Source organism: Heliangelus exortis, chromosome 23 (genome assembly GCF_036169615.1).
Source record: "Heliangelus exortis chromosome 23, bHelExo1.hap1, whole genome shotgun sequence".
Lineage (NCBI taxonomy): Eukaryota > Metazoa > Chordata > Aves > Apodiformes > Trochilidae > Heliangelus > Heliangelus exortis.
Genome location: NC_092444.1, coordinates 7,567,703 through 7,588,399, shown reverse-complemented (window position 1 = coordinate 7,588,399; position 20,697 = coordinate 7,567,703). Strand labels below are relative to the sequence as shown.

The window sequence follows — 20,697 nt, the reverse complement described above, 5'->3', positions numbered from 1 at the left end:
GAGGCTTCAGTACCCATACTGGATAGGGAAAGAAAACTGCTCAAAATAACTCAGGACTGTGCTTGCTTGAAATGTCTTTAAAAAGAGCTTAACTAAAGCAGTTCATCCCTTACAGAATCATCTTCCTTTGGCTGTAAATATCCCCATGGTAACAAGCGATGGTATCAGACAGACACATGAGCAGAAGCAGAGGGGGCTGAATGAAACCCTTCAAATACAAAATCTTCAGAAACAAAATGGGACAGGACGAGCCAGTCTGAGAACACACACCCTGCAAACCTTGCCACAACTGCTGCCTGAACTCCCCATCCATCCCCTAAGTGTTCTGATCTGTCCATTCATTCATTCTCCACAAAAATCTTAAGTATTCTGAACAGAGAAGGAAAACTGCACAGGTAATTTGGGGATATTAAACATTCCTGGGACCCAAGGATGATGCAATGACCCATTTGGACACTGTCCAGGACACAGATTGAGCTGGCAGAGGTCTGTGTTTTCCCACAAGGCAGTGGAAACCACAGCCAATCCCCAGCTCCCAGGAGCAGACTGGTATAAGATTTCTTTGGGGGCCTGGCTCTGAGTTCCAGACCTGTAACTGCAAGTAAAATATTTTCAGAGATGGACACTGCAGGTTTGAGTGCAGCAGACAGCTTTTAATGTCCCCAGGGTGTGCTCACTGAGGAGGTCAAACAGCATTTGCCAGAGGTGTCTGCACTGATGGGTACCAGGGCCCCACACTGGAAGTGCTCAGCACTAACCTCCTGCATGTGCAAAATGATTAAAGTTAAGGAAAATCAGGTGAGTGACAGGATGAGAGGGAAGCCCCAACCCCCATTTCATGCTGCTGCACTTTTAAAGGGTGTTTAAAGAGTTGTCCTCACATATCCAAAGTATCAAAGAGCACTCAGACCTCATCTCTCCAAACCAGAACCACAGAATCATTCACAAGTTCCTCTAACAAACCAATTTTAAGATCTTCTCTTGCCTGTAAGCAGCAGCACTTTACCATTTACATTTTGAATGTCTAACAATTTGGTTTGGTTTAACTTTTACCAGTTTCAGCAAAAATAAGTCTGAGCCTTTTGCTGTTTTTGTTTCTGGATGGGGAGAAAATGCTCCTATTCAAGATATTTCAGTTTAAAAAACAAAAAAAATCTTCAGACTATTTCCCACTGACAGTCACACTTTCTTAGTTTCTATTTTAAAGCCAGACAAACTTACAGGTTTTTCATTTTTATTGGATGCTTCCAACTTTATATCTAATAATATACAGATACTCGTTTTTCACTGCTCCATTCATATCCTCACTTAGTTCAGCCATTCTGTCACATTAACATAAAAAAAAAAGCACAACTGAAATAAAATAAATTTGTAAGCTGGAAAAATACATTATAAACATATTCAAGAAACATTCTCTTTATAATTAAAAACCTACTTGCAATAATTATAAGTAGGATTTAAAGAAAATCTTGATTTTCATTTTTAAATAGGTGGCCTTTGTGTATACTTTTAATCATCTCATATGTACAACCCCAAGCAGGATCTCTGCCTACCTGTGACAGAATACCTGAAACAAAACAAAAAGACACTGAAAAGGAGTTTTTAAACAAACAAACAAACAAACAAAATATCAATATTCATTTTCCAGGAAAATACAGTATAACCAAAACTTTAAACACATGCTTCCCTCATCTGTATTAAGGCCTAGGAGACAGATGTGCTTTAATAAAAGCAGACGGTATGAAGAAAAGTCCTTCCACTTTTCTCTTCAAATTCCTGTAACAGCTCATCTATTTCATTTTCCATGTCTTCTGTGTGCTGTATCTAAAAGAGAATAAAAACATTAAGCAACCAGGCTCCAAGGATACGACGTAGTTTAGAAAGCTGTAAAAAAAATCAGTATTTCTTTGTGCTTACTGCACAACCCAAAGCAGCATCTGTACCCACTGGGTGCTCTGCTGAGATCCCCAGCATTCCCACAGCATGTTTATCTGCAGATCCTTCCTTCCCCAACCCACTGAACTGGCACTCAGCTTGTACTTTGTTGAGTAGGCAACAGCCATCCTCACTAGGTAACAAATGGAAGCTTCAGAATAGCTACAAGCACACTGAACAGATGGATAAAATTGCAAGTCCTTGAACCTTCTTAGGCTTTTTGAAACTGGAAAGGATTTAAGACCAGAATAGATCAGACAGGCTGGAGTTAAAAAAACCAAAGAGCCTGCTGCCAGGCTGCAAGAGGTGAACTCCACAGAAGGACACAGGTCCTTTCTCTGCTCTCCTGACAGCCACATTGACCTTCCCTAGAGCTTTCAGCCTTACTGCAAGGGCTGGGCCCCTGAAGATGGGTGACAGAAGGCACCAGTTGTATCTTCCACATCACCCCTGCACCAGGGTGGTGGTATGAAACACACCTACAGAGGATGTTTTTCAAGGGCATCGTGATCCAGAATACAACTCTTGGTGTTTCAATCCCACATAATTTAAACGCTTTCGAAATGGACCTCTTTTTTTTTGCCATAAATGGTGTTCTGAGCTTGGGCTCAACATGTGTATGTGGTGCTGAGCAGTGCTGCTGGCTGCTCCCAGCAGCTACCCACGCACACACAGAATCCATTTTGGAAGCCACAAGCACAGTTACATTTCATCCCTTTGCACAACAGCTCCAAAAACAGCCACAAGAACTTGGGAACTTGCATCTATTGACATGGATTAAACAGCTTTGGCCATGTGCAGCCCCAGCAAGCAAAGCCCAGCCCTGTGCAGTCACAGTGGGCAAGGATCTGTCTCTACTCACACACTGGCAGAGCTCACAGATAAGGAAAGCCCCCAGGGTTGCCTCCTCATGGTTGTCCTGAATGTCCACGTTGATCACATGTACTGGCTGACATGTCTCCTGCTCTCTGGAATTCAAATCTAGATGAAAACAAAACACGAGTAACAGCAAAGCTTTGGGTGCCATGGTATCATATTTTACACAGGATATTCACAAGTCTTCTAAAAATGCATGGAAATTGTCCACTTCTGCCTTTTCCAAACCTGTTTTTACAAAATTGTTTATTTAATAGGCTTAAACAGCAGTCCCTCTTGGTTCCAAAAATCCATCACTTGTTTTTGAAATAAAGGATTCAATTTTGTGGAAGGGTCATGACAGTTTATATGCCCTGGTCAAGTCAGTGCCCAACATAACCTCTGACAGTCTTCAAAGATTAAGATGAAGCCAAGAATGATTTTGGGCTTCTTCACCTGGAGTTTTAGCTGCACATTTTTTTTTTTAAAACACTGTACATCCAACACTCTGAATATGAAACTGCAAGATGGATTCCTCCAACTTAAGCACTGAGAGTCAAATTAGAAAACTCTAGTGTGATGTGTTCTGCTTACTGAAGAGGAGAGGAGGGGGGAAAACCAAAGCATTCTTCTCATGCCCTCTCCTCAGGATACTGCCTAAATATCCCAGTGAAAGCTGCTTTCTGTGGGATGTGCTGAACTCGCTGAAGATCCATTCAAGTACCAGGGCAGTTGCTCTCAGAAGTTACCAATACTGCTCAAACACCTCACTTTAGCATTCAGAACACGAAGTACTCAGCTTGCAGAAGCCCAAACACATTTTCACATGACCACTGAGGACGAAAAAGGCAATGTAACAGCCTTAGAAGTGATGGGTTTGATACCAATTCATCTGGCTGGTGTTTCAATGGGAAGGAAATCTTTTAAACCCACACAAGTCCAGCAGAGGCAGAGCTCTCTGCCCAGGAGCCAAGTCCCTGCTGAAATCCCACAGCTTTCACACCAAGCTGCTCTCTGGCCACACAGAACACAAGCCCCAGCTGAGATTCCTCTGGCATATCTCACTTTGACTCATTGAAGGGCAAAGCTGTACCACTTGCAGTGTTAACCACACTCAAGAGCTGTTTCTCCACCTGTACAGGAGGTATTTATTGTGGACAAACTGCTTGGCAGGTCACAGGAATTCTTCTGCAGAGAAGGGAAGGGAATGACAGAGGGAAGACAGCTCAGTTTCTCCATCAACCCAAGGTGAAGGAATGCTCAGCACATACAACTTGCTAGTCTGCTAGATCTGTGAGTGTTTAGAAACCAAACATGTATTTGAGTCTCTCCTAATGCTTGCTGCTCCCTCATGCCAGCCCTTAACATGACAATACACACATGTCCTGTGTAGCTGCCAACACCTTTCAGAAATTAATATGCAGCCATCACTACTTTGGTACATAAATTCTACACTAAGGGATTGTGAACTCTGGTGATCCAGCAGCAGTAGTCAGAGGAGACAGAGATGATCCCAGATTTGTGAAGGATTTCAAGGAGGGAAGGGGGAAAAAAAGCACTCAAAGTTAACAGTTAATCAGTTCAAGGTCCTTACCTTCTACTACTTGATCATAGACTCTTTCTTCACACGTTAGGATCAAATCAAAAACATCTTTGCAGTTCTGGAATCTTTCTGGTCGTGGCTTGATTCTCTTATTTCTGTCCAACATGTGTAAAATCCCATTCTGTGTGTATCTGAAGTTGCTGAGTTAAGTACCTTTACTTTAAGAAAAGTCATGTTTGCAAGCAAATGACCAGCACAAATTAAATTATAACTGTGTCTTATAACTGCTCAGCTTGCTAAGATGGCAGCATGAGCTCCCATCAGGGTCACTCACACAGCTTCTGGTTTCTAGAGGTTGTCACTGTCCTCAGTGCAACAGCAGAGACAGCTCTGAAAGGCCCCCATAAAGCAGAGCTCCTCAGAAGGACAACTCTTGGGCAACTATTTTTATGTCCATCATGTTTAGAAGGCACAGGAGTGGTGATGTGAGCAGAATGTCCCCCACTGACTGCAGCCACTGTCCCCCAGGCCAGGGGCCTCTGTCTTGCAGTGACCTGGGGTCTCCAGTGTCCCCTGCACATGTGCACAACGTCCCCCCTCAGGTTTGAGCAACTGAACTGCCAAAGAAACTTAAATAAAACACAGAAGCACCATCATTTAAAAATACCCGAGGTATATAAAAGGGAAGGAAGAAGAGCACTTGACTTTATGCCTGTCAGAACTGCAGTCAGTGTGTGAAAGGAATCTGTTCTGCTGCTCGGGTGCTACATTTATGTGGGTGCTGTTACCTTCAGGTTCAAATTTACATCCTGTATCCCCCTTGCAGACAGGATTCACTCATCCCACTTTCTTCTCAGCCTTTGGGGCCATGCAGCTTCATTAGAAGCACACCAGGGTTGACTATCACCTAAATCTCCTCACTTGACTCAAACCAAACTCCCTCTGAAGGCAAAGTTTTATAGAAGGGCAAATTAGGAGTACCAGGAAAGATTTAAATTAAGAAAGCCTGGGCACTGATGCACTTCTTCCTTGCTTGGAAGCATCAATATTTTTAACCATCAAAATATATGTATATTTTTTTAAATGAACATAGCAGTGAGGATAACAGTCTGTAACTGCTTGGTAACAGAAGGATCCCAAGAAAAAAAAATTCCCATCATTAGTAGCAAGTACCTAAGAAGTCCTCTTGGCTTCTTTCTTTGCTGAAAAGGTCACATACATACCTAGCAGGTATCTTAAGCCTCTTCAGAGAACAGTTCTAATCCTTTTTAACAAAAGACCAGCAACTTCCTGCCTGCCTTTTTGCAGCTGCTCTCTGGTACTTCAGGTTCTACTGTTCTGTGTAGCCAGACCTACACCTGCTCATCTATGTGCCTCAAAGTGTTCCTGAACACTTTTCAAGCAAACAGCCTCCAAAGCTTTTAAGCCTTTCAAGTGTTTAAGCTGTATTAAAAATTCAACCCATCTTTCTATAGGACCCTACTTTATATGATAAATATATTCAGTTCTGTGTCTGCATCTGCATCATCACACTTTAAGTACTTGACTAGAGAAAATTTCAGTTTTGCACCACAAATGGAAGGATATGTTACCACAAACACATGCTGCCAATTCTCTCTCAGCCAACTGACTTCTACTGCATTTTTCTCCAGGCCACCCCCAAGCCTTTTACCACCCTTTTTCCCAAAAGATTTTCCTCTGTATAATTAAAGAATTATCCTTAATAACCCAAATCTATCTCACATGCAGATCTTGTACACAAGCACCCACTGCTTCCTCACAGAACCCCCGGGTTTGTCAGGCTTGGAAAAAAACCCACTTCAGTGAAGCCATTTCAGATCTCTGGTTATTTGCAAGGCATGAAAAGGACACCAAGAGCCATTTGCAAAACCCCTGTAAACATCTGGCCGTGCTGCTTTGTTCTGTTTGAGCCCCTATTCCTATATCCTGCAGTTCCAGGGGGGGGGAAAAAAAATAACTCACATCCCACACACTTTTTAGGGTTCTTTTTTTTCCCTTTCTAGGATAAAATGTTGCTGGCATCTGTCCCCTAGCTTTCCTGACTGAGCTTGGAGACAGAATTACGCATATTCAAAAAACCCACACAGCCAAGCTTGCTGCCTCACACAGCCCAGCTTGCTGCTGCCAACTTACAGCTTTTCCTTTTTTTCCTGAGGGTCCATCTGCCTATAAAAGGAGACTGAAATAAGTGGTTAAGATTCAGGACACTTTCATATTTGGTTGTCTGAAATCTTTTTCACCTGGAAAAAAAAAAAAAAACCAAACCAACATCCCTTCAGCAAGCAGAGGGGGTGATGTGCATGACTGTTCTCACTGCATAATCATAACCCAGCTCCCTGCTCCTCTCCTGCTCAGGTGATTGCAAAGATACTACAACTTATTCATGGCTTCCACTCTCCTGTCAGATGTTGAGTCATTTAATTCAGACTTTGCTTTCCTTCCAGCACATTTCGACTCCATCCTCTCTATCCTATGCATCTTTCTTTTCAGCTGTCACTTCTTCAAAACCCATGTTCAGCTGGCTGGAGGTGCTGTGAGGTTGTCTGGCCAGAGCTGCTTTCCAAATGCTACCACACTCAGAAAGGCAACAAAAACTTGTGAAGATGCAAATATTTGCAAACCGCTACAAAATCCATCACATTTGTACAGTGAGTCCAATTTGTTATCACCTTTATTGGAATAACTATGCTAAGCAGATCCACAGTATAATGAAATTCATGCACTAGCACTGGAAAGGCTCAATATAAAAAGATTTGATACAAGTTGAGTTTCTCCACCAGACACAGCATTGTTGTTTGGAAGAATATGCAGGCACTCGTGGTGTAATTTATTTAATGACTCAAATGTCAGTGCTTTCTCCCCATCTATGCCTGTGAACAACACACTCATTCCTCTGCTTAGCCATATTTGAGAAGGGCAGCTATTCCAAGTTCTGTTTTAGAAGCCAACTTTTCAGGAAACTAAAGATGGTCTTTGGAGTTAAAGGGTGTCTAAGCATTCTCCACACCAAACAGCACAATCTAGTAGGAAAGTGACATGGGGACAGACAGTGCCCTTTTTCTCTTTTTTAGTGAACAGCTCCTGGTTAAAGTATGTCATACTCCCTAAAGCACTACACATTGAGACTAATTTCCTCAATACATCAATATTAAAGTGGACTGCCAGCACCTGGAAGAGTACTAAATAATTTGCCTTAAAATAATAGTCAAATACATCATATTTGACTTTCCCTTAAGAAGAATTCTCCCTCCTTCCCCTCCAATGCCATTTATGCAACACACCTAACCCAGCCTCTGACTTCCCAGACATCAAGGTTTGATGCTAACCACACTTCTCAAGAAGGACAAGAGGACTGCAAGAAGAAGGGAAGCTCAGAAACAGCAAACATGATCACAATAAAATACTGGCTGTGACCTGTCTCAAGTCAAGACCTAAAGGTGAGGTATGGAAGAAGGAAAGAGCTTTAATTTAGCCTAGAGATCAAGTGCCAGAGAATAACTTGTATTGTCACTGTATTTGGGGATGAAACTGGACAGTGCAAGCTGTCAAAGGGGAAAAGAAAGGGACCAATATCAAAGTCCACCGGCTAAGAGCTAGAGAAGGGACATCAAGGGACTTCCAGAAAGACAAGGACACCAGAGACAGAACAGAAGATGGCTTCAGAGCTGTGGCATGTCTGACTACACCAAGCAGCTGACTGCAATCCATCCAAATGGGTGCTTCAAGAGGAGTTGGATTGTGATTGCTGACATCTTGGTCACTTGACAAGAGAGCTGTAAGTCCTGGGAAGACCTGGACACCATGTCAACAGGTGACAAGGATATGTAAGAATTTCATACAGACATCAGGATCAGGAGGCAAGAAAGAGGGAATCATAAGAGGATTCAGAAGTATCACATGTTACTTTTGGATGCTCTTCTCAGGTTTAGAGAAGTGCCAGTTTTCAGATGATGAGCAGCAAATGTCACAGAATTGGGTGGGGGGAAGAATTCTGAAGTAGCTGTGAGAGAGAGGCCTGTGAGCAAAGGATTAGTCACTCCCCTTCATGGCTCTGAGAAACAGGGTCTGCAACAACTATTTTCCCATTAGTTTCTGTTGTTGTTGTTGCAGAACCCAAAGGTAATTTCCAGCTAAATAGAATTATAGCTGGGTGGGGTAACTCTGATAAAGCAGAACAGGAGTTATTACAAAACTAAAATCAATTAAGCCCTTTCATTTCACACTTTTAGGAAATCTGAGAACACATTCATCAAGGCAGCAGGACCACTTCTTCATCAGGACAGCAGGACCACTTTTAACCAGCTGCACGCAGAGCAGGAGCTGTGCTGGATGAGCTCTGCAGCAAACACTCCAAACAGGATATTAAGTACAGGAATGTGGTTACCCCTGACTAACTGCCTGACTAACCAACAATTTTCCAAGGCTTACGTACACATAACTCATGTGCCTTGGATAAACACCTCTCACAATAAGCCCTTCTCACACTGGTCATCAGGATATGTCTGCTCTTGTGCAGAATTCTGAGCGCTGCCACCAGGCAGCAACAAAGCCAGAATCCCTTCCCCTCTTCATCCCCCCCAATTTACTTCCCTTTGAAAAGACAGCACTTTAATAATTCTGTTGGGTTTTTTTCCTGAAATGATAGCTATGCTATACCAATCAGAGGTATATGGCAGCAAGGCGGTCTGGATTTTTTTTACAAATCCTGAAAACTGGGACTTCACCAATACCTCTGGTTTTAACACTGTTTTCACTACTTGGTATCAAATCAGTCAAAAATAAGTATCCTAAAGTAGCAGCATCACATCTGGGAAAGGTAAGCATCTAAATGCATATTGCTACTCATATCAAATTTCCATCCTTTGCTGAATTTCTCCAAGGAGTCTGTTGAAGATTTTTGAAAAGAGCTCTTATCCATGAGACTTTCACAGTGCTGACTGAGCTCTGTCTGGCACATGAAGCCCTTCAGACAGTTCTCCAATGTACATCAGCAGCTTGCATGAACAAGATTTTCCAACAAAAATCCATGCCAGTAACTGTTCTCTGTACTGAGATTTTGTAAATACAGTTGTATCAGCCAATTTGTTACTGCTGAGATCAGTGTAAGAAAGTGACACGCACCTTTCCAAGCTACACTTAGTTTGCACTACTAAAAACTTCTTATATGTTGGTCCAGTGCTGAAATCTTGCTGTGTTTACTCTAGCTGAGTAAATCTGGCACCTTAATCCTCAAGTGCCAGAACAATTATATTTGAAATACACAGAAGGATACGTGCAGCCCTTCTCAAAACAAAATAATGTGCAAATAATTCAGCCAATGCTTGACACATCCCAGCAGACACTTGGGTGCTCTAAGACCAGTGTAAAGTGGTAGCAATGGCCATCCTGTTCAGATTTCTCTTACCTGTCAGGATTTTCTCATCTTCCTTCTATCAAGATGTGGGTTATTGCTAGGAGTTTGCAAACTCATCCAGTTTCCAAACAATCCTGCATTTCTGTCTGTTAGAAGTTTTCAAAATGCTCCTCCATAAGCAGCTGAAAGATCTCCTATGCTGTACTAAGTGGATATGCAAGCTACATGGAATTGAGTTTTAAAAATGCAGAAGCAGCCAACACATAATCCATCACAGATGTAGATTAACAGAAAAATCTGGCACAGTTCACTCTGTTTCCAAGCTGTACCTTCAGCAGTATTTAGAAAATTTTAAGATAAGTAATTAAACAAAAATGATGAGGAGGCATCAGCTTTCACTTCCTCTTCCATACCCAGCAGTGTTAAGAGGTTTGTCTTAAATGAACATAACCTGCTTGCTCTAGCATTAAAAGCATCAAAACTAACTGCTAAAACCATCAAGATTTATTTCTTCCCAGAAAGCTACATGGAATTAAGTATGATCTGTATCTAAAAGCTACCATCTTAGAGGGTGGCAGACATGACACTAATACTCCACACACAAAGCTTAAGCAGAAAACCCTGTGAAGTAAAATGCTCTGGCAACAAAATGGGAATCTTCAGGTACAAAGATAAGAGCAAAGAATTAGAAGGGGCAACGTATTTGCCAAGTTTATGTGAAAATATCCCTTCAGTCCAGCTGGTAAATGTTTTCACTATCTCCCTGCATACAAAAGAAAAGTGGCATTAACAGAAGTCAGGCACAGAGGTTTTGCTATCTTGCAACTAATACAAGTTGAAGAAATTATAGTCACTACTCAGAAAATAGAAATTGCTTTGGAATCAGTAAGTCAATAATTTTAAATATTGCCTTTTTAATGTGATTGATGGCAGAAGCCAAAACAGAAGTACTGAAAACTGTTGCCTTTGAAGACCTGAGATTTTATGAAGTGTTTTGGTCTTATGATCCCTCACAGAGAAAAAGGGATTGAATTCAGTTTATGGCTGGAAGTGTATAGATTTGCAGCGACGGGCCCTTAGAAGATTGCTTAAATCCAGTTTAAACACTGCTTTCCACCCTCAACTCTTCCCTCTATTTCTAGGAGTATTAAAGGATTTTGAAAAACACATTAAAAAAGGAAATGAGGCTTCTGCTGCACTGCAATCAAGAAGTTTTGCCACTGCAGCAGGCTACAACTTCAAACATTTTTAGCTTTTGCAAGGTCAGGCTTGAAAATAAAGAAAAAAGAAACAGATTTAAAAAAAAAAAAAGACCAAAACAAAACCCCCCCTCAAACACACCTGAAATAAAACATCCCAAACTGGTTTACAGAGATTCTTGAACTATCCCACTGACCACTGGAACGACAGCTCAGAACAAAAGCTGACAACTGGTTATCAGTCCAGGACTCATGAAAAAAATCAAATGAAAACATAAATACATGCATGAAGAGCTTACCTGAAGTGGAATTTAATTAAGTTACTTCAAGACTGAGCTACATGGCCCCACCAAGCAGGACACAGATGCTCTGCAGATCTCACTAGTCCTCCTGTGCACCCATGCAGTGGAAACTCCCCATGAAACAACTCAAGGTTGCTTTGTACAGCCTCCAGTCAAGTCCAGTATAAATGTTCCATGAATTAGGGCAGTTCATTGATCCAGCAATGTCAGGAATTACTACAGAATTACAGACCCTAGAGTTTTGTTTCTACAACAAAGAGTATTCCAGAGACACTGGTGGAGTGGTTCAGAGCAAGGTATTTCTGTCACTTTTCAACAGCCTTTCTCCACCACCTCGGGCCACAAACCACCTGGCTACCAGTATTACAGAACACTTTCTGAAAGTGGGAAATCACAACTAGAACAGCAAGACCCAAGATATTATTTGATACTCCACCCCTCTCAAGAAAACGCAGGTCCAAACCCAGGAGAAGCAAGGGCTCACAGAACCAATCTAAGAGAACTGAAGGGCAGAAAAAAAAAAAAGCAGAAATGGTTTCTGCTCTAGAGGAACCCTATCAGAAACTGAAATCCTGGTATCTGCTCCCTCACCAGGCTAAGAAAATGGAGCAAAGTCACAATTTATTAACTGGCTTCTCCACATCAGTTTAATGCCTAGAAGATTATGTTAGAGCAAACTGATCAAGAACAAGAATTCTCAAGAACTTGACTAACTGAACCCAGGAATTGCAAATGATTAAGGCCAAGGCTCTATCAGAGTACCACCACCTCAGAGTGTGCTACACTTAACTGGGAAAATGTGGCAGATGTAATCCTGGACTAGCTGCATACTTACAGAACTGTAGCTTATTAGAAGGTGTGTCTTGACAATTCCATTTCAGTTTTAGTCAAAGAATAAATTATTCATCTCTTGTTGACTCCACCCTTCAGACTGAATAGAAAATGATTCCCAATTGACCTCCAGGACAGCCTGACCTTGGTCCAACAGGCAGCTTGCTTTCTTGCCTTGAGCAGAACCCAGCAGCACGCCCACACTGCCACAGACAGGCAGGATTCCAGCTCTCAGCTTATCAGTTCTGTGCCTGATGCACTGCAGCTTTCTACTACAGCTGAGAAACACTGCACAAGAAGCAGATTCCTTTGTGCCAGACCTGGTGCTAAGGAAAAGCAGAGGAAACTTTCTGGAAGAGATGACCATTACTACTGAAATCATACTGTGCCATGGAGCTGAGTGACTTCAAGATGGAAAATGAAGTTTTTCTGAAAAAAAACACCTAGAGAGCAGTGATGTCTAAGACTTTATCACCAGCCTATCCAGACAGAAATTACTCCTCAATACAGCCTCCCTGCTGCTGCGTGCCCCCTCTTCTCAGCTAGTCCCAATCTTTGTTTCTCTCTCTTCATGGGTGCAGGAGATGGTGCTTCAGGTGGGACTGTAAAGCTTTGAGGAAGGTACAGAATCTTTCCTGCAGAGTTCTACGGTGCAGCCAACTTAGTTCAACCATGTACTCCTGTTGGCCTCTCTCATCTTCTGCAGGGAAATAGGGATTTCTGTTTTGTTCATCCAGACCCTGTGAAGATGATGCTGTTCTACCACAGTGCATCTTACCACTGCACATCTTCTCAGGTGGATGGAAGATGGGGAAATAAATTAGGGACAAATGTCAGCCTTGGGGAGACCCTAATGCTATGAATATTTACTGGCAAAGTGGACTGAATTTGGCAGGAGAAACTGTTTCCACTTGTTCTGAATGTGAAAGGCACTATTAAAGAGAAAACCAACCCAACCACCACACATCAGCAATCACACAAAGAATAACACATGGCTGTTCAGCTGAACTAGGGAGTCACAGAGAAAAACACTAGATCATAAACACCTCAGTTATCACTACAACACCTTGTTTTAACATCCCAGTTACACCCAGTGCCCACCAGTAGAGCAGGCCCTCCCACCCTCCCCATGCCCATCACCTCATGAAGCAATGCTCACCCAAAAAACCTGAGAGCCCACGTGATCCTGGTTCACAAAAAAACTACTCCATGATTCTCTGATGAGAGTAGATCTAGTTTCAGTTCCTGCAAGTCTTTACCCTCCAAACCCATTTCTGGAAATGGAGCTGCCTTCTGCACTGACAGTCTTCACTCTGAAAACATTCACTTCTCTGGGAATCAAAAATGCAAAGATGTAGAGGCTGCTCTTGCCCTGTTTCCCTTGCAACAGCTAACATTGAAACTGTCTTTCTTTTACCTTGAGAAAAGGTTTAACTCAACACTGCAAATACATTTGGAGAAAACAGCAACAGCCTCCAGCCTGGAGCAGAACCAAAATGGTAACTCCACAGTCTACTGACTGAGGGGACTGGGGAGGCTTTCTGCTGGTTTTATCTTAAAAGTGGTGCCATGTTCAGTAGAGCAGCAATAAAGAATGCAACAGGGAAATCACAAGTTGTTAGTGTTTGCTAAAATTGTCTCTCAATTCAGATAGTTTTCTTTTGAAGTGATACTTTTTAAATGACAACAGAGCATACCTCATCATAGTGGGTTTGCAAGACTCTCCTTTTCTCTCTAGGGAAAGGGATACAAAACCCTCACAAACCCCAGCACATCACACATGTGATTCGTGACGTTTTCAATTTTTTTTTTTAAAAAAGGGATCTCTAACTGCATATTAAGGAAACAAATACCCCTGCAAGGGATACCATTTGTGTGGAACACCACACAGAGAGGTACTCCCACATTTCTTCAGTTCTCACTGTGCTCTATGGGTTTAATCAAACATCCCAGCCCTTCTTAACAGAAGTCTTTCAATACCCACAGCAAAAGAAGCTGCCATTCTTGGGGTCTCAGGGAGCTCAAATTTGCTATTTCTGGCCAGCAAATGAGACAAAGAATTTGCTGATAGCAGTAAGCTGCAGCACAGTCTGTGCTACCAAACAACTGCAGAACCATCCTTCAAAACATTACTAAGTTTGCTGACTCCTTGGGGTAGCAGCCCAAACAAGTTTCTACCAGTCCATGTTCTCTGATGTCTGACAACCTGTTTAGTCTTAATTCCTATTTATTAAAAAAATATGCAAGAAAACTGGGCTGTTTGAGTATAATTTAGGCACTGAAATCATGTTAACATTCCTGCAGGATCTTCAGATGGCCATATCCATGAATTTTTGTAAAAAGTCTTATACCACTGAAAAAATGCAGACTGCTCTCCTGAGTTACCAAGACTCACTTCTGGGATGTTTCACTCAAAAGGGTCCTCTCTTTTAAGCAGTAATTCAGCATATTCTGAATCCCTTGCTTAGGGTTTTTAACTTCCATACTTAACAGTAAAAAAAAAAAAATCAGCTCCCATGTTGAGAAAATATTATGAGTGCCTCAATTCTGTATGCTTGTGGGTTTCCTTAAAAACAACTGAAAAGTCAACTTTAAATAGGGATGGTTCTAAGTAGTGTTCCTAGTTTTGGCTACCTCTGCACTCCAGGGTTAAATGTTATTGGGCTCTCCTGTGTCCATTCTTTTACAGTTAGACTCGATGATCTTAAAGGTCTTTTCCATACTAAATGGTTCTATGATTTTTATGCTACAGGCTTTTTTTTCTTTTCTCCCAGATCAAATCACGTATCAAGAAGTTCTCAGTGAGATGGGTGAGCTCTTTAATGAAAGGTATCCTCTCTCCCAGAGAAAGTATACTGTAAGCCTTACCTGTCAGTATGTCTGAGCTAAATATAACATTAAAGTCGAGGTGGTGGCTCTTCACATATCCAGCATCAGGACAGCCTTTGCACTGCAAAAATGTCATCCACAGTGCAGCTCAGGCAACGAACAATCTGTGAGCATATTAATGTGCCTTCATTCAAGAGCTAAACACATTACATTCTACAAAAGAGCATTTGGAATGCATGCATTGGAATTCAGTAGCAATCTATGAGGGAGAATTAGAGGCCCACTGTAAAAAAAAAAAAAAAACCAAAAAAAAACCCAACCTCCTATAAACCTAAAACATTTTAAGATTGGCAGTCAAGCAGCTATATTTCTAATGCATAATGCCAAATAATGAATTACACCTTGCAAGGATGAACCATATTGGATTTTTTAAAAAGGCCGTGCCACAGGGATACAGTTCTTTGTCTTTCCTAAGCAGATCATTGTACATCTGATCATATGTGGTTTTGAAATCATAAACATTGGGCTTGTCCGGTGCTGGTCCTGGCAGCTTCACGTGAGTCCCTGTCCCAAAGGATCGGACACTGAATCCTCGTTTGCTGAAAGACAAGAGGGGAAAAGGGGGAAAAAAAAAGGCAATTAGACTGGATGGACTTTAAAACACCAAAGTGCTGAAAAACAATTTTCAAAAGGCCTCTTAGCACTCAGCCAAGTCACAAGCAGCAGGGCAACTCTGAATTGCCGAGCACACCCTGGCAGTTACCACCAGCACTCACACACCAGGCTGAAAGGACTGCATATATTTTATGTAAAATTTTCTAAAAATTAGGAATTTCTTTTGTGCTTTCAGGCATTGTGAATTTGCAGCAAGCATGTGGTTTGTATTCACTCTTGGACTACATAGTATAGGCAGAGTTCTTTTTATCTTGATACAAGAAAGTGACAATACCACTTGACCAATACTTATGTATTCTGCTAATGCTGATGGGATAACTACATTAATCCCTGCATTATGTTGCCCAAATTACCTCTGCTGTAATTTCTTGATCCCAGTACAAACATTTCTGTGCCTCCTGCTCTTCTCAAGTGGACTGAGAACTATACTGTGTCATTACCTTTAGAGATGTGAGGCATGCATTGGCATCTAAACACTCTTGGGTAAACCAGGGACAGCTTCATTCCACTCTCATGAACAACTTGTTTAATAATTGTGATTTTGAAATATATAAATAAGAGGCAGGAACCTGCATGTCTTTAGGAGCAATGCCAAAATGTTCTTTATTAACCTAGACACACCTATTCAAACCTCACTGCCTTCAGATGGTGTCTTTAAAGTGATTCAAAAAGCTTCTGTGCAGAGATTAACTGTGACCAAGCTTTGCTCCAAGCTCAAACACCACTGTGCAGCTACCAAGAGTGTTATTTTCTTCAATTTCCTCTACAGGAACACTGCACTTCCTTTCTCTTCCTTGCTTTCCTTTTCCTTCCAGCAGCGATTTGTAGGTTCCACACATCAAAAATTTGTGCTTCCACTCCACATGACCCACTGAAAATTGCTTCCTGGAACAGCTGGAATATACCTTTCTCACTTGGAATTTCATGCTTTGACAGCAGCAGCTGCCAGGATACAGCTTTTACACTGTTTATGCACCAGGTGCATTCTTATGAAATATTCTGAGTATGTTTTGACATCTTTCTTGCAAAGATTACTGCAAGAATTTGTTCTTGACCTCGTAAAGCTACCAAGAAGATGGAAATTTTTGAGCTTCAACTTTACCATAAAGGGTAAGGGATACTCATCTACTATCCTAGCACTGATTTCTGAAAATGTGAAGCTTCAACAGTGAAGGACCTGCAAATGTTGTGGAATTTCAGGAAGCTGTTTTTATTAATCCCAAGGTATGTCAAGTACCAATATTCTAAGTACAAACAGAAGCCAGTATACAGATCTGATCTTCAGCGAGTCATGCTTGCCTCAGCTTAATCCCAAAGCTCATTACAACAGGATCATGTGAAATAACCACATGCCCAGGAGTTCACAGACTTTTAACTGAAGGACTTGGAAACAATCATTGCCTTTCCCTCCAAAGAATCTTGGAGCTGATGGCAACGTGCCTCATCTGGGACACAACTGCTGAGACCAGCGTGGGACTGAGCTCACAGAACCCCAACCCGTGACAGAGCTGAGTTTCAGGCACTGAGAAGGAAATAATACTAATCCATGAGACTGGGACATGAATTTTTTAGTCACACATTTCTTCTGTGTTGTTGTTGTTCTGGGGGTCTCACGCTGCTTCCATGAAGGTATTTTCAGCTTACAGTGAGGTGGTAACAACACAGCTTCTCTTCTTACAGTGGCCACTAATTACTAACCCTAAACATTAAAGCAAATCCAAGAAAAATCCTGCAGTACCACTGCAGCTGGCAGGGGTAAAGATTTTCAGGGGACAAATGACTCATTTTAATAACCCCCTTCCTCAACATTTAGCAGGAAAATCATTAGCAACAGTGCCCTCCTTGCAGACCACTTCACAAATATTTTATGTAATTTAATCAGTATTTAACTGACTGGTGAGGGGCACCAGTGTACTACCAAATAAACACAAATGGAAATGGTGAAGATAACAAGGTTTGGTAATAAGAGAAGTGTTCCCCTTCAACGCTGGAAGGAGAACCATGGCCAAGTCTGCATCCTCTGACAGGAAAAGGAAAGTCCTGCAGGCAGATTGTATTTGCAAAAGCAAGAGAAGCAGGATGACTCAGGCAGGCCTGGTCACAGCCTTCCAGTCTGACAGCTTTTAAGGAAGTATTATTTCTGCATCCACACTGCTTTTCCTGTATCCACTGCTTTCATGTCTCACAACAGCCCTGTGGTGACAGGAACTGGTCTGCCAGCAAACCTCAACAGAGCTTCAGCCTGACTTCTGTTGGAAGATTAGAACACAAGGTTTAAAACCTGGTTAGGCAGAAAACATGCAGTTTCAGTACAGAGAACTGTCCTGAACAAAGGTAACACCAGAAGCTGGTGGATGATGGCTGAAATATGGAAAAAAAAAAAAATATTGTTTGGGTTATGTTCCAGGGGTCCAAGTGTCAGCACAGAAGGATCAATATATTGCAAGGATGAATAAGAAACTCAGGTTGGCAAGTGAGACTCCTTGCAAACCCTTCTGGAATGACCTGCTGCAATTTAAAGGGACAGAAACTTTGTCAGTTTTGCTTTCTTGACTCCAAAAGAGAGAACAGCAGGATGTTACAAAACGCAAGTACATTAAGATGTTAATTCAAGCTTGTTTGAGCATAATGTCATGCATTAAGAAGGATAAACTACTCAGAAGAAACACAAAAGCAAGAAGTGGACTGTGGGTACTTCAAAAAGAAGCCTACCACATAAACTGAACATCTCACCTCAGTATTATATGTACAGGGCTAAATTTAACATTCTACAAATGCACCAGAAGTTGAAAGGCAGGTATTTCTGCAACATCATTTTGCTTTAAAAGGAAGCAGCACAAAATTATCTCAAGTTTCAGTATGTGCTAGGTAGGCCTAACATTTGGAAAACAAAAGCTTGCCTTACAGAGACATATTTTTCTTTATAAAATGAAGAATGGAATAAGGAAAGTTACTGGTAAAAGCTCTACATGAAAAATGTGGCTTAACTAAAACCTGTAACTCACTAAAACACCAGTGAGACTAGAAAAAATAATTCTGAAGCCTGACTTCCAGCATCACAATAATCTAGAAAACTCATCAAATATAAGACGAGCTTCAACAAAAATTTTTAATACATTTCCTAGCATAGATATTAAAAAAAAAAGATACGTATGCAAGTCCTTAGGCTACACATAACAAAGAACTGTTTGAATGTTCATGATGTTCAACATCAAAGATTGGCTTCCAGACTGTTTTCAAATAGTTACCTGACACTCTGTAGAATCTGTATTCTTTTAAGTCCTGTAACTGCTCAACAAAATACCCAAAAGGTTTCACAATACCTCAGCTTCTTCCTAACTCTACTTCCTCTTTTAATCATGTGTTCTTCCAAATTGTAGTGCAACATACAGCAAGACATTGCCCTGAACTGGCAAAGCAGGCTGGCTCTGAGCACACACAAGCATTTTCCTGAAGTTTACTGGCAAGTGACTCCTGTTATTACATGGGAGTTATTTCTTTAGAACAGCACTAGCAACTCATCTCTCCTTTGACATTTATGCTATTCTTGCTGTAATCATGCTGCTGGAAAACTAACATTTTCCAAATGCATCCATTCAGTTAACTTTTAATTAGAATTTTAAGGGAGAAAATTTCAAACAAAGCATTTCCCAGCCTCATTTGCCAGCAAAACATCAGCCACATGGGAAGGGATTTATTTCTTCTGAAAAAACAGAGAGGAAGAAAAAGGCTGGGCATGATGTGTCCAGAGAAGTGAATTTAACTTCATCTTCCAGGCTGAGGTTTCAACTAAATCTCAGTTCCAGCAAGAGCAGCACAGCTTTCTCCTCCCCAGCACCTATTAGTAGGAAGGTGTTTGCACAGAATGCCAGAGGTAACATCTGATGCCAGGCTGAAGCATTCTCAGCATCCAATGCAGCACAAATGCAGCTCCCAGTAAGATGGCTGCCAGACCAGATGCTTTTCTCACTTATTCAAGGCTGTTGTTTTTATTTATTTGTCTGTCATTACTGTTTTATTCTCTTATTTATTCCTTTCAAAGCTGTTGGCTTACCTGTCACTGATGTTTTATTAAATGTACCACACAATTTAAACATAGGTGTTTAGCTTACTGTGCTATCAATGTGCATTTTTTCATTTCAGTGTTTCTTTACGTAATAATAATAAAAAAATAACCCTTTATCATGTGCAGAGGGTAGATTTAGCAACATGATTTCAGGCAGATCAGGTCTCCTGTCCATCAGCCCATCCCCACCTCCCTTTCTGAATTCTGCCAAGCTGACAACACTTGTGGTGCTGAAGGGATGAACCCTCCTAAATCTCAAAGGCATTTCACACCCCGAAACACCAAACATTTCCAACACTTCGTCCAGTTTTTCCTGCAACAGTAAAAGGCTCCCTTGCAGGATCTGCTCTTCGGATGTGTAAAAAAGGATAAGGAAAAAAAAAAAAAAAAAAAAGCAGGGTTTAAGTATTCAGATGCCGAGACACGGGAGCTGCTGTGGGGTTGGAGAGCTCGTGTGTTGCAGCCCGGCAGCGAGATCCGGGGCAGGATCCGAAGCGGGATCCGGAGCAGGCCCGGCCGCTCCAACCCGGGGCAGGGCCCGGACCTCCACACCGTGGATTCCCTCAGCCCAGGGACCCCCGGCACGGCCTCTCCCCGTCGCCCTTCCCGCCCTGCCAGCCCCGCAGGGAGCAGCGCGGGCGCAGGGCCGGGGTGCGGCCGCCGGGGCCTGAGGAGAGGCAGCGGCGGGGCCCGCGTCAGGCAGGAGGAGTGAGGGCATCCCCGGTTACCTGAGGATGTTGTGCGCCTCCATACTGCGGTTCTGGTTGCTGGAGCAGACCACGGCCACACGGAGCGGTGAGGAAGGCATGGCGGGGGGGGTTAGGGGTGGGGAAGAGCCCGGCTCCCTCCCCGCGGCTCCGCAAACCCGCACGGCCCCGGCCCGCGGCTCGCACAAAATGGCGGCGGGAGAGCGGCGGCGGGCGGGGCCCCGAGGTGTCGGCGGGGCCGAGTCACAGGGCCGGGCCGCCAACCCCCGAGCCGGCTCCGGGAGGGCGGAGGAAAGGAGAGGAAGGGCGGAGACAGCCGGAAAGGGGATCCCGGTGCAGCTCTGGAGGCTCTGGGGTCCCCGCAGACGGGCTGGGGGGCTT

The 20,697-nt window shown here is 42.5% G+C and overlaps 1 protein-coding gene across 1 annotated transcript; it reads right to left on the bottom strand.

Moving 5' to 3' along the window:
- Positions 1-1,217: 1,217 nt before the first annotated feature.
- SSU72 (SSU72 homolog, RNA polymerase II CTD phosphatase) lies at positions 1,218-20,546 on the bottom strand. The gene is made up of 5 exons (XM_071767369.1): positions 20,338-20,546; positions 15,324-15,467; positions 4,385-4,524; positions 2,798-2,916; positions 1,218-1,824 (listed from the first exon to the last, which is right to left on the bottom strand). The coding sequence occupies exons 1-5, from the start codon at positions 20,415-20,417 to the stop codon at positions 1,723-1,725; spliced, it is 585 nt and encodes a 194-aa protein (XP_071623470.1). The 5' UTR covers positions 20,418-20,546; the 3' UTR covers positions 1,218-1,722.
- Positions 20,547-20,697: the final 151 nt, after the last annotated feature.